Raw genomic sequence first — 14,621 nt, forward strand, 5'->3', positions numbered from 1 at the left:
AATATCATAGGGGAAATTTCTTTGGTTTAATTTATGTACAATAACTGTAGAAAAATTAAATCAAAAGATATATAATATATAAATTATTAAATACCGGTAAGATCTTTAAGAATTTTTAGCCTTTGGACTTTATCATACTGAAGACTGGGCAATTTTAAAGAGAGTAAATCTAGTTACATGTACCGGTAATTTCTTCTCAATGACATGATTAGTTTGATCAAAGACCTACATGCATTTTCAATCAGAATTCTGTCATTCTGTATTAACTTACTCTGTAGAGCCTGTGAATTCTATGGACTATGGAATAATCAATTTCAACCTTCTTGTAATGAATTCCAGTTTTCTGTAAAGTCAACAAACGAATTATGCAACCTTATCTACGTACAGGTATATCCTTTTTTTATAACATGAGTTTACTAGTGTGTATGTTCATCTGATTATGCAAATTTAAATAAATAAACATATTAAGCATCATGCTTCATTAAAATAAGATAAATATATATACCTTTCTCCTTTTCTTTATCAAGTCCAGAGCACCCTTTTCATACTGAAATATAGAAATCAAAGTTTACTATTACCTTCAACTTCTAATTTTATTACAAAACAACCATACAAATTAAAAGAATATTGAAGGTTGGTAATACAGTATGCTTTTTTATGTTATTGCACTTTTCACAGCAGGAAATATACTGGGTGGTTTTTGTTCACTTTTTATCCAGAAAAGTACTCTGGCTGATCAAGAATATATGTAAGTACAAAGGCATGAATCACTACAGAATGTATTCATAAATTGAAACATCAGTGTCAATACTATATATTCTTAATAAGTGTATGCCTACCAAGTAAAGCTGCAAGAAACATTTCTCTTGTTCCAGAACGTAAGATAAACAAATAGTGAGAGAGACACATAGGAACTTTAATTCAAATAACCAGAAAGTTTATCAAAGTAAGATACCTCAATATACTGCATGTAGTCCTCTTTATACTTCGTTCTTCTCCTCATTCTGTACTCTAGTGCTTTTCTCTTTTTCAGTATTTGACTGCAAAGATTTTAAACAATTGTTTATAATTTGTACAATTTCAAATAGAACTACATCCACAAGCAAAATACCTTTTTCACAGTTTTTGTAAATCTAAAATTTAAAAATATAAAAAAAAACTAACTTTGTTTTAATTTATAATTTTTGTATTAAAAAGGCATATGACTCTCTGTGATTTATTCCTACTGTTTTCTAAAACTTTTGAATGTGAAAAATAATTAAGAAACAGGGAGTAGAGAGCCAAGATGACATTGAGGTCAAACACTATCACAAATATAAAAATTACATCTTTTAAAAAAAAAATTGTGTCATTAATAGTGTCAATAGGGAGTTGGTGATCCTGTTCTATATTCTGTCAAAAGATATCCTCGATTCATGTTTTGCTTAATTACTCAATAATTTTATATACCTCTGGGTTCAAACGATGTTCATAAAAGAATATGAAAAATTTTCAAGATCTCTCAGTTGAATCAGGTTTTAACAGTTTAATACACGGCTATAAAAAATGTGATGTATAGGGGAATTAATTATTGCAGTAAGCCTGGATGATTTGAGTGAGGTTGCCCGAGTACTTCCAAATAGAGAAAACATGTAAACATTCCCCATTATATCTCTGTAAGAAATCTGTTTTCGATCCGGAGATTTTTTTTAGGTGAAAAATGATATAATGTGTAATGAAGATATCTTGGAAGTGTATTTTTATCAAAAATACTAGGGACAGACTATAACACAGGGAGGGAGAGAGAGAGAGAGAGAGAGAGAGAGAGAGAGAGAGAGAGAGAGAGAGATTTAAAACTTTAAAACACAGAAAACACGTTGTGTACAAATTACAAATTTTCGTTTTGATAGAGTGCACTGTATCATGATCATTTGATCATCAGAAGACGCATACAGTTGCATACATGGAAGTATGTTTACAGTTCTGACAGACTGCAGTACACCCCCCCCCCCCCCCTTCCTTACTTCGTCTCTGCTTTCGTAAATAATTCGATCCTCTCCATCTGCTCCAGCTCAGGGAGCATTTCCTCGATACTCTGCTGGACAAACTCAGCCATGACTGCAGTTTAGACTGTCACTGTCAATGTAAACAAATTCACACGTGCGCCTTCTTTTCTCAAAACATTAATCGGAAGTTTATATATTCTCCCCTTCCATGCAAAAGATTTCCAATTTATTCCGGAAAAAAAAATATTTGGTTCTGTATTTAGCTTTCCATATCCATTTCTCGTTTCAGTTTGTTGACATTTCATATTTCTAGAAGTAAGTATACTTCATCCTTTTCAACTCCCTGATAAATATCCGCTTAATTATCACCAAGATATTGCCTTTACCATGTTAGCATTGGGAATACCCACAAAAAAACCCGGCTAAAGTAGTATATGGGTCATTAAAATATATCATAACCATTAAGACTATTTGTAGGTGTTATTTTAAAATCAATTGTACCTATGCTCATTTTGAAGGAATCAAGTTAAGTCGTACCCAACCCGACTCGCACCCAAACCAACTCGTACCCAAATATTTGAGTACGACTTCACTAGTCAACTCGTACCCACGGGAAAAATATATTTATCATTTGTTTATACTAGGAAAATAAAATACATTAGTTCTCATTCATATGTTATGTTTTTTATTTATGTTTTATTTAACTTTAAATTAACTTTGCCTGTTGCCTAATCCATTTGATTACTCAAAAAAATATGTTTTAATTATAAAACAATATCTAATATAGTGATTTACTTACCATTTTCTTGCAGGAAACACACCTCTCTCGAACCATGTTGATCTTCCAAAAGTGATGAAAATGTGTGTTTCTTCTTAATTATGAGCAGCATGTTTATTTTGAACGGTATCACATAAAGCAATTAATTTTAATTTTAATTGATGATAGTTAACCTGCTCATAATCATTCTTTGATCCGTCCGCATTCAAGTACAGAATTATAGTATACCAGATTTTTATAACAAATTCTTTTAAATTTGTTGTACAATTAGCATATTAATGTTATCGATAATATACAAAACATAACAACATACGAATAAAAGCCATTCATTTTATTTTCCTAGTATAAGTATATTTTTTCCCCGTGGGTACGAGTTGACTAGTGAAGTCGTACTCAAATATTTGGGTACGAGTTGGTTTGGGTGCGAGTTGGGTTGGGTACGACTTGACTGTAATTCATTTTGAAGGATCTAATCTGATTTGATAGCAATATGGCATCAGAACTTGACAATGTTGCTGCACAGTTTGAATCCCTCTCTGTCCATACTAATCCAGAGATCTGTAGAGCTGCGTTATCTCAGGTATGTGGTTTGTAAAACCTCTCTCCGTAGCCTAAGCAATTTTATAATTACTTTTAATGTAATGAAAATAATATTAATTTATGTAACCAGATTACAGCATATCTATGAATTGAAGCCATCAAGGCAGTGAAAGGGATTATTAGAATCCATTTTTTAAATTAAAACATTTGAAATTGCATGATTGTGTAGGTAAACTGTAAAATCAGCAGTGCAATACTAGTAAGAGATCATTTATTTTATCCATTGACAATGTTTATGTGTGATCATTGATTTATGTTCAATACCTGAAATAAAAGTGACATTTTACAGGTTATGAGACTGCATGTTAATGGAACATACTGTGCCAGGCTGTTGCCAGGGATGCTGAAACTGTTAGCTCACCCAGATTTAGTAACTAAAAAGGCAGTTTACCATTGTACAGCAATGTATGCCAGCAAGAATCCAGAGTTATCTTTGCTTGCTGTGAACACACTAATGCAAGAATGTTCCGATAGTAACCCACTTATTAGGGGCCTTGCCTTGAAGACCTTGACCTCACTCAACCACGAGACTTTTGTCGAGTATTGTTTACGAGGCATCAACCAGGGTCTTTCAGACAAGAGTGTTTATGTGCGGAGAGTGGCCGCACGTTGCTGTGCTCGAGTCTACCAGCAGAATGTGGACCTGTATAACGACGGAACACTTGTCAATCAGCTGTACAACATGCTAAGGGACTCCGATCCCATCGTTGTTGTCAATTCTATGATGGCTCTTGAAGAAATTCTCAGCAAGGAGGGAGGGATTGTTATTAACAAGAACATTGCTAACCATCTCCTGAACAACCTAAAGGACATGACTCCCTGGGGTCAGTGTTACATCCTTAACATCCTACAGAAGTACAAACCCAAAACACAGGACGACACGTTTAACATGCTGAATATCCTGGATGCGTTCCTTGTCAGTCAGAACACAGCAGTCACTACCGCATGTCTGCAGCTGTTTCTGAGTCTCATTTCATCCCTGCCCCATTTACGGCCACAGGTTTTTAAAAGGTACATTAAAAATATTGTTGCTGCCATTCCTCAAGGGAATCCTGAACTGTTGTTCCACATCTTGGATCACCTGAATTCTTACAGGGAAGAAATTAAGGCAGAATTGCAACCCCATTATTCCATCTTCTTCTGCAAAGAAAGTGACCCTCTGTATTTGAAGAAACTTAAGTTAAATATGTTACCCCATTTGTCCATGCCATCTCATGCTAAAGAAATTCTGAGTGAAATATTTCTTCATACATCTAGCTCTTCCAGAGAAATTTCCCTCTGGGCTCTGAAAGCAGTCACTGTGGTCTTCAAGTGTGATGCCTCCACTGCACCTATTGTTATAAATAAACTGAAGCAGCTCATAGACTCGGAAAACCCCCATACCTTATCAAATATTTTCCGTGTTGTGAGAAGCTTGAACTTGAATGAAATAGAGGGTGGATCAGAAATTATTGCAAAAATAGCTTCCAAGCATCAGAAATTGTCAGACACAGAGGGACAACTGGCTTTTTTGTCTGTTCTTTCTCAGTATGGAAACTTGTTGGAGGACAGTCCGTATATAATAGAGGAGTATGTGGAGAACTTTCCAAATGAAACAAATTCTGTGATAAAATATCAGCTTTTAATGACCTGTGTGCATGTGTTTTTCCATCATCCTGCTGCCATGCAGGGAATTCTTGGACAGGTTTTGGAGTTGTGTATTCAGGATGCAGATAAATCAGTGCAGAGCCAAGCTCTGTTATACTACAGGCTCCTGAATCATGACGTGGAACACACAAAAATAATCACATCCATAGAAATGCAAGAACTACAAGAGTTATAGCCCATCTCTAGTGTAATTCTGTGTATTGAGTTGATATAGCAAAATTTATGTATGAAGAAAATATATTTGTTATAAATCATATCAAAAGTATTTTAATCATTTATTTCAATAACAGCAGTAGCATATATAACAAAATAAAACAGCACGATATGTAAAACTTTGAGATTCAATAAAGTAAAAACTGAAGGCCGCATCAAGTATTTAAAACATCAGAATTTAACGTTTACTTCTATGTCTAAAAAAATTATAATTAGAAATAAAGCTTAATAATTTGAAAAAAATAAAGCACATCAAATATCAAACTTCAATACAAATGATAATTAAGTCCCCTTAAAAATTATGTATGAAATTAATAGGGATGGGACAATCCAGCGATGCACCGGTGCATCGCGGTATTTATTTTGACGATATATGGATCGATACATTTACCATTAATACAACGATACTTTACCGAACTTTTTTTATTTTTCAAAAATATCCGAGCTTCCTATATCGGCTATTTTCAGTCCGCGCGCCTAATATGAAAGTACAAAGATGGCGGAAAACCTCGTAAAGTTGTCAAAACTGTTAGGAAGCTAAATATGGAGTGTGGAAAACTTTTGGAGTACTTGTTTATGAAAAACTAGTGTACACGAGACTAAAGTAATTTGTTAATTGTGCAACGCTCATTATGAATATAACAAAATAACTTTGGACATGCGGTAATACATCGGCAGGTTGAATAAATTTTAAACTTTTATTCATGTTTTCATTTAATTGCAATATATCGTGATATGTATCGTATCGCATCTCATGTATCGTGATATGTACCGAATCGGCTCAGTACAGTATCGTCCCAGCCCTAGCAATTAATTAATTTTAGTATATATAAAACTTGATACATGCATATGCAAATTATCCTTCAATATCATGTAATTTAAAAAAAAACAAAAATAGTGACCAGAGACTCAAAATATCTTGTGGTTTAAATATGATTGAATTTTTTTATATACACTGATAAAAATATATGTATTTTTTTACAATAACTACAGAAAAAACTGCATCTTTTGAATTCCAAACACATGCATTCAAAATAAATATAGTTCATCATATCAGTACAAAACTTTAAATTAACCATGAATCGATCAGTCGGGCTTGAGTTTACTGTCTTCCACCACGGTCTCGATCATTTCCTTCAGCAGCCGGTATCGCTTGGGAGGCAGATACTGCTTGGATGCTGAATATTCCTGCCGTAGTTTATTCAGTCTGTTGTGTGCCCGTAAGAATTTGCTGTCATAACACTGTATGTGGTGTTTAAGTTCATCAATTTCTTCAGCTATCTCTGACTTGTGCATGTCTGTGACCTCTGGAAAAAAACAGTAAATAGTTGATCATTTTTTATCAAAGTAATAAAAAGACCAATTTTTTTTTAAATCAATAGTCAACCAAAAAAGTTTTGTTTGTGATCAAAATTTTTTTTCTTCAGACGTTCATTTTTGGGAGTTGTATTTAATCAACTCTCCTATGCAGTTACTCTGGCAAACCGAAAGTGAAACAGTGTTTGGACCTAAGCACAAATCATCTCCGCTGACAAGACTTACCGGTAGTTCCTTAAAATAATTGATAAATTTGATGTAATGTATGCTAAAGCATTGTTTTTCAAGAAAAATTATCTATAAACTCTTTAAAAATAGTCAGAATTTATATAAACAATTATATAAAATTATATACGAACAATTTAGATATTTTCGTAGTTTCATGTATTCCTACGCCAGGGCTAAATATAGTCTCGTTCAACCAAACGCTTGGCTGTCTTCGTAAATCTCCGACAATCAGAGAGGCTCTCTTGCTTGTCGGAGATTAACGCAAAATGCCGAGCGTCTGGTTAAACGGGACTAGAGTTCGATATCAATAGTGCTTGGATCCATACCATTTTCAGAATATTGTTTCGATCATGGTACTTATACATAGTTGTAATCTATCTTTAAATATTACACTTGATTCATATGGGGTTTCTCAAAATTCTTGTCGGAAAAGTCTGAAATTTCATATTTATAAAAAAAGTGCGTAATTTAAATACAGACTAGAAACTAATTGCCAAGCAAGATAAGTTGACTTTAAAATAAATGATAATCAATAAAATCAACTCCCGTCAGTACTTCAGTACTTTGATTTTTTCTTGTAGGTACACACATAATGTATCATATGTTTTACAAAAAATACTAGCAAGGCTTTAAAATATTATTATATTAAATGTTTCAAACTTGATCATGATGACAGCCTCAGTGAATGGCTTTGAACCTTCAAGGTCATGGTCCATTTACCTCTCCTCCTTTGTTGAACTGCATGATTATCCCCCCGCCCGGAAAACTCTCGACATGACTGTAGGAGGCCTCCTGTTCCTTTACGCGGTTCGTAGCGAGAAGCCACTGCGTTTTGAAGGTGAGTCTCCATACAGGTTGTGGAATGATGGTTAAAAGCTACAGAGAAACAACGAGGTCAGATTACCGGTAATCATATTCAGTGATATATAAGATTTTTAAGCTTCAGATACCTGTGAAAATAAAGAAATTTTTTTTTCTAACAAAGTATGCAATAAATGTTAATGGGGAAATTAATAAACTTCAGAGTAAAAAAAAAAAAGCAGTCTTAAAAAATTAGCCTAAGTAATAAGTTCCTTATTGCATTGATTTTCACTGAAATTAATGTATTCTAGTGCATAATTCTGATTTTTTGTATGAAGAACAAACTGTATTTACCAACAACTTCAGTAAACAAGGGAAAATAACACTATAATCTTAAATCTCTTTGTCATCTGGGAATACATGAACCACAAAAAACAATGGCTAAACTATATCACCATCATCTCCTAAGTAATCCCACTTGATCAAAAAACTATCTGTATTCAAATACCACAATTAAACGTACAATGGTCTATTCCCTTGTTCTGTACGGAGTGTTTGTGTTCGGGGACCCTGCATCCCTCAAGAACCTCATCACTGGTTGATATTTTGATCAGACGTTTCAATGTTTCGTAGCTAGGCGTCAGGTCATGTTTTGTTTCATCGTAATGTCTTTTGAGATTCTCTATCACGCTCCACACATTCTCTCGATACTGACGACGAAGGGTGTCTAGTTCTTTGCGTAGCTTCCTGTTTTTCTCCTTAAGTTGATCCTTCAACTTGGGCAAAGGTGGAATGTTTACTGAAATAAGATAACATGTAGGTCATGCATACAACCACATGAACTCTGTAATTTTTGTGCATAAAATTGTGTACTAGATCTGTACCGGATCTGTGGCCTATGCAGGATTTTGAATTTCCTGAACTATTTAATAGTGAAAAATAACTTAATTAATCAAAATCAAGGCACCTGAAAGCAATGATTCATGCATGAGTTAGGATAATACCTGAATGACAAACTAAGAGTAAATCGGCAATCCTCTCCGGTTTTAAGCGGTACATCAGCTATTATGAACAGTGTTCAGAGTTATAGTGGCCTAACGTCTGTCATATACAACATTATTGTGGCCTAACTTCTATATACAACACCCAAAGGATAATTTTACTCTAAACTGTTGCACTACCCATAAAACAGGATAATTTTGGGTCCTAACTCCATGCACTTGTGTTGGTGCCATACCCATACATTGATACTTGTATAATACTGACCAAATACTTATACGGTAGTATTTGATGCAACTTCAATGCTGTATTGTACCCCCTAAAAGCATGCCTACACAGTGGCCTAATTTACAACACACATATGTACATGTACTGGAAGGTTTTAAATGGACAGGTGGTTAGTAGTTTCGGTTTCATTGTGGTATTTATAGAATTGATATATTAATGAAATATTGTCTAAAAACACAATTATCCTCCCAATAATGAATAAGAATTTGAAAGTCTAGTTTAAATAACTTGCAAAACAACAATGATATGAATTTTATTCTGAGTTGGCTAGTCTTAATAATTGTTGATTAAATTTAACCCACAGGGCATGGCATCAACAATATTATTCATAACAGTTTCAAATTGAGGTCAACAATTAAACAGCTCTAGTTACTGAATATATTAAAATATCACAACTCATATTAATGAAATATGAGAAGGAAATTTCATTCATACATGTAGCTCATTGACCGAGTGCTGATGACCTGTTTTATTTTCATTTTCACCATAACAGTGAAGCTATAAGACAATTTCAGACATACCTGATCTTGAGTGGTCTAACCGTCCCTTGGACATCTTTGTGTCACTAAGGCTTCATTAAACGTTTGTTTACACCAGAGGAAAGACTGTCTCTCTAACTAATGACAAGTTACACAGCATAATAAATCTACAGGTCAGAGTCGCTCATGCATGACAGACCCAGGGATTACAGGTAACATGCAAGGAAATGCGAATTGGCGTAAACCCGTCCGTCTTAAATTGATCTCGCTGAAACAGAAGGAGACAAGATTTAAATAGATAAAGTCATCCATTTTTCCCATTTGACATATTTCCAATTCAGGTATTTGACTTCATGCATATTTGATCAGATAAAAATAGATTTATGTATCTATCATTCATACAGGAGTTTATTGAAATGTCTTTACACTCGGTTAATAAAAGAACTGATTAGATGTTTCCACTGATAGTCTAACAAGGAGTGATAAAGATGCATCAAAACTATGGGGGGAGAGAGAGAGAGAGAGAGAGAGAGTTTAAGTTTAGAATTAAAAAGATGGATATCCTAAAACCTTGAACATTTATAAAGAACCTGCTTTGAGTATTACCCTTATACATATGTTTAAATCATCAAATAACTTGAATTACATTATTATTATTTTTTTTTTTTACATTTCATTGATGTTAGTATGTCATTTTATATCATGCCTATAAAGGATCCTATTGTAATTAATACATTGTGATAAAAAAAACCTTCACTATATATACACAACAATAATCAGATACAGCAATTTTTCTCTTTCTGGAGAAAACTCTTTAATTTTTAATTTGACTACTGTTTTGTCCAAGTGCATAAAGATCTGACAACTTTTTTTTAAATGTGTAGGAACTGATAAGATTATAATTTTAAATACTTACTGTGTTAATCATTATTACATTGCACACAAAAATCAGTTATTCACACTAATATTTCTATAATATTTTCCTCTTTTTTCTCCCTAGTAAGCATTCTTTATCATGTTTATTGTTGGATAGAAACATGATAAATGTAACAATATATCATGTGCTAATATAAATGGTTTTACAGGGGTTGAGATTAAGAGTAGTGGGGAATTAGATCCCCGTGTATTTTTAGCTCTTGGCATCTTCATTAGCAGTCCACACCCCCTTTTATTACCAGCCCCCATCCACCCCAACTTCAATAAATAATTAATTCTATCTATGCCATATAGTGATAAACCAATAATTTCCCTGACATTTCCTGGAAACTGGGAATTCGTTAGTTCGTCTCAAGCGATGGTTAATAATTCCATCAACAATGTCTAGATACAGTACGTACTACGTCATCAGTCATTGTCAGAACTCTACTGCCGTACAGTTATATAACACAACACAGAAACAAGGACGCTGATTGATCCACAACAACTCACCCCGATCCCTGCCCATCAATTATTCCACCTTTGAAATAAACACAGTAATTTATTAAACCGTAAATGCTTAAACAACTGTTAAAATAATATCGTAACGATAACGAATAGTTTACAGAGATCAACATGTAGAATATACAGACCTGTGACTCCGGGTTCTCGCTGCTCAAGACACGGATGCTCAGTGTGCAAGAATCCTGTGTATTCCCGCGGTTTACAGAGGAGCGGATCCAGTCGAAGACTATATAATATTTACCGAGAGTACGGATTGCTTATAAATGTCCTGTAACAAGCTGGTGCCCTCTGAGTCTCCCTCCCTTAACTAACTTCGATCTGCTCTCCTCTCTTTATGTACGCGACGTACTCACAAACAAAGCCAAAGTTCGAACGCGGTTCGATACAGATCAGGATCTGGAACAGACGTCGGACTTCCTGTCACATTTCTCCCTCTCTCTCTCTCTCTCAGCTATAATAACATTCCTTCTTTTTGTTCTTCAGGATCGACTCCGTTCAGATAACATGCAGCAAACCGCAGACAAAGCAGTGCTGACCATTGTAGATACATGTAATATATACCGAACAGGCCATAATGATAAAAAAACAAAATTGTTGAGGCTACTGTCCTTTACAAAAATTTAGATTATTGATAATCAAAATTTGTACATGACAAACTGGACAATGTCCGTAAGGATTTTACCGGCAATGCCCAGTCCAGAAAGGTTTGGGACGATTACCGACAATTAAATTAGCACCACCAATAAGGACTACTGTACAACTCGATCGACACTCGGGTGGTAGCCCTCAATTTGGCAAAAGTAACCGAGTAAAGTCCAATCAGCGTTTCAACATTTATTAAGGATCTGACAGTAATTTTGATACAGATCAGTGATATCGGGACGGCTGTCCGATTCCGACTAATGTTCAAAAGAATTTCAACAGTATATAAAACAAAAATTATGTAACATGTGTAAAACGATAAATGAATAATAGCTCAGGCCATGACACCTGAGTTAATCCCTAAGTAAATTACCTAGCCAATTAATTCCCTTTGAAGTATATAATGCCTGTAAATGCTTTTAGCAAAATAAAGATGACAGATGAAGAAATTCAATTATCTAAAACTCTAAGACATTTGATGTTTTTACTATCATAAACGTAGATAAACGAGTAAATGAAATTAACCAACATTTGAACCTAACAAAAGCTTTTTCCAAACAATAGCCATATTCAAACCCTGAGAAAGTATTTTGATTAAAATCGCGCTAAAATTTAGAAGAAAAACAAAATAAATAGAAGTAAAATCTTTGACACGATAACCTGTCCTTTACAAAAATTTAGATTATTGATAATCAAAATTTGTACATGACACTACCTTATCATTCTTAACAAGCATCTCCGAAACAAATTTCAGACCTGAAGATATATGAATTCTTCAGACACGAAGCAGCAATGGGTGGGTAGGGGGAACACCACTTTTTCTCGCAGAAAACATTTTTCTTTGAATTTATTAATACAAAATTGAATTACGATAAGGATTTTCAAGATTACCCAACTTCCCTTTTTCATTTATTTATTGTTTTTATTTATTCTTTTTATTTATTTATTATCACGAGATAATTATCTCGCAATTACGAGACAAGATCTCGAAGTTTCGAGAAAAGATCTCGTTATTATGAGTTAATTATCTTCTAATTACGAGAAAATATCTCGTAGTTACAAGAAAAGATAGATCTCGTTATACGAGTAAATTATCTCGTAATTACGAAAAAAGATCTCGTTATTACGAGATAATTATCTCGTATTACGAGAAAAGATCTATTTGAAATGATGCATTTCATTGTTCTTTTCCCTTTATGTAAAGTGTATGAACTACTGCAATGTTTATTATTATACACATCCATAGCATAATCATCGTTTAAAAGCACACACATAATTTGATATAAAATTGGACCAAGCAGTTTTAAATAAATTTCAGAAGAAGAAGCAAAGCAGATTGATTAATAAATTCATTGAACTGTTTATTAATAAGAAGGATGCATGTAATTTGTTTTCAGACTCCAAAATGTTAATATACAAAATCAATTATTTTCAAAATACATGTAGGTTGTGTATGAACATATAAAACACAATTCAGGTAAATCCAATATATCCATAATTGAAACTATATACTAGTAGTCATTAAAGCCATCTGTAACTAACAGAATTGTGTTTTTACGATTACAGGACTACCTGGTATTTACTTCGGAGTGGGATTATAATATATAAATTGAAAACTTTTTCCATTTTTTCATATAACATAAAATGTCTATTCCGATCATTTTTTGTAGAAATTAATGGATAATGATCGTTGTTATTTAAAAATTAATCAAAATTAAATCAACGTTTCTAGAAAGAAAAATATAGACTGAAAGGTTGATCAAGTCGACTAGAAGGTCTTTTTGGAGACGCATCATTTAATATAATTTTTTTCTCGTAATTACGAGATAATTAACTCGTAATAACGAGATCTTTTCAAGTAATTACGTACGAGATAATTAACTCGTAATAACGAGATCTTTTCTCATCATAACAAGCTAATTAATTCTTAATAACGAGATTTTTTCTAGTAATTACGTACGAGATAATTAACTCGTAATAAAGAGATCTTTTCTCGTAATTACGAGATGAAAATATTTTTCATGTGGCTCTATTCGTCTTTCGTATATATATTTACAGAGTTTAGTAAGGGACATTATTTTGTGACGGAAGGTTTTCAAGAGAAAAATGAACAATTTTCATAATTCAATAGTTTTAGACTACTGTTACTTTAGCTTCCTAATTTTCAGCACGAACTAAACTTACAGATAATTTTTGTATTACGATATATTCATGTTGTTCTATAAAACATTTTTGAACAATATTTTTACATTTCTATCGATGTATTTTGGCACATTTAGCTTATATTGCATAGAAGTCGAGAAAAAGTTAATTCCAATTTTTGCCTTAAATTAGCTTATTTAATGTCATATTTCATTTTTTTTTTTATAAAACCCCTACATTTTTTACTTTTATACGAGACATTAAATGTATGTCTATTTGTATGCAACGTTTTGGAATGTTGGCATTACTATCATTTTTTTTAATTTGCGTTATAATTTGATTAATCCAAAATTGTTCAACATTCTTTACATTTACTGTTGAATTCAATATATACTGGCATTTGAAGCCATCAGTAAAGCAAGTTTTTTTTGTTTTTTTTAATTTTGACTTGGATATTACTTTTATAGTTACTAAAAGTGTCATTCTTGATACTGTATTGAAATCGTAACTAAATAATACTTCAAACTATAAATATTTGTTTGATTTCTTCAAATAATCACTTTCCATGCCAAATTTAAGTAAAAATTTTTAGGAACATTATCATATCTGTTTGGGACCCTATATTTCTTAAAAAAAAAAATATGGCATGTGGCATAGGTCACAAATGAAATAAATTAACATCTTGGGATCTTGGGTCCCCATCTTTAAAACCAAGACGTTTTTTGATGATTGACATTACTAGTATTTCAGGAGCCAACCTCCTTAAATTTTGAGAACCAGAAAAATCGATTTCTTGATAAGAAAAATTAAATGATTTGTATTTTTTATATCAGAAAATCGGCTTCTGTGACACAATCATCTTCCCGCCAGAAATATGTTGCCTATCGATGTATTTGAGGAATTATAAAATACATTCAATACTAAATTTGAGTTCATTATGACAATTTATCCAATCTACAATGGTCAGTACATTCTAATCTGCGGTTCACTATAAAGGGAAATAACATACTCGATCCTGAAGAAGCGCACCAAGATCTAAGGAAACTGTGCAGGCGTACAGTT

At 33.1% G+C, this 14,621-nt stretch overlaps 3 protein-coding genes across 5 annotated transcripts in view; 1 reads left to right on the top strand and 2 right to left on the bottom strand.

Moving 5' to 3' along the window:
- Positions 1–2,195, bottom strand: part of LOC105341713 (U3 small nucleolar RNA-associated protein 6 homolog) — a 59,620-nt gene extending 57,425 nt beyond the window's left edge. The window contains exons 1-4 of the mRNA XM_066067285.1: positions 2,004–2,195; positions 956–1,040; positions 506–547; positions 272–343 (exon numbers count right to left, since the gene is read on the bottom strand). Coding sequence (XP_065923357.1) covers positions 272–343; positions 506–547; positions 956–1,040; positions 2,004–2,095 — 291 coding nt within the window. The 5' untranslated portion in view covers positions 2,096–2,195. The remainder of the gene's footprint in view (positions 1–271; positions 344–505; positions 548–955; positions 1,041–2,003) is intronic.
- A 64-nt stretch (positions 2,196–2,259) lies between these two features.
- LOC105341710 (AP-4 complex subunit beta-1) lies at positions 2,260–5,275 on the top strand. Of its 2 annotated transcripts, none has more exons than XM_011448376.4 (3): positions 2,260–2,300; positions 3,230–3,343; positions 3,653–5,275. In XM_011448376.4, the coding sequence occupies exons 2-3, from the start codon at positions 3,254–3,256 to the stop codon at positions 5,183–5,185; spliced, it is 1,623 nt and encodes a 540-aa protein (XP_011446678.3). In that variant the 5' UTR covers positions 2,260–2,300; positions 3,230–3,253; the 3' UTR covers positions 5,186–5,275. The 2 variants fall into 2 exon arrangements, with proteins under 2 accessions (XP_011446678.3, XP_011446677.3); XM_011448375.4 differs by having other exon boundaries at positions 2,271–2,300; positions 3,250–3,343.
- LOC105341709 (uncharacterized) lies at positions 5,272–11,338 on the bottom strand. Of its 2 annotated transcripts, XM_011448373.4 has the most exons (6): positions 10,904–11,336; positions 10,764–10,791; positions 9,378–9,473; positions 8,093–8,368; positions 7,489–7,644; positions 5,272–6,530 (listed from the first exon to the last, which is right to left on the bottom strand). In XM_011448373.4, the coding sequence occupies exons 3-6, from the start codon at positions 9,409–9,411 to the stop codon at positions 6,310–6,312; spliced, it is 687 nt and encodes a 228-aa protein (XP_011446675.2). In that variant the 5' UTR covers positions 9,412–9,473; positions 10,764–10,791; positions 10,904–11,336; the 3' UTR covers positions 5,272–6,309. The 2 variants fall into 2 exon arrangements, with proteins under 2 accessions (XP_011446675.2, XP_011446676.2); XM_011448374.4 differs by lacking the exon at positions 9,378–9,473 and having other exon boundaries at positions 10,904–11,338.
- Between the last annotated feature and the right edge of the window lie 3,283 nt (positions 11,339–14,621).

The sequence above is a fragment of the Magallana gigas genome, chromosome 7 (assembly GCF_963853765.1).
Source record: "Magallana gigas chromosome 7, xbMagGiga1.1, whole genome shotgun sequence".
Classification (NCBI taxonomy): domain Eukaryota; kingdom Metazoa; phylum Mollusca; class Bivalvia; order Ostreida; family Ostreidae; genus Magallana; species Magallana gigas.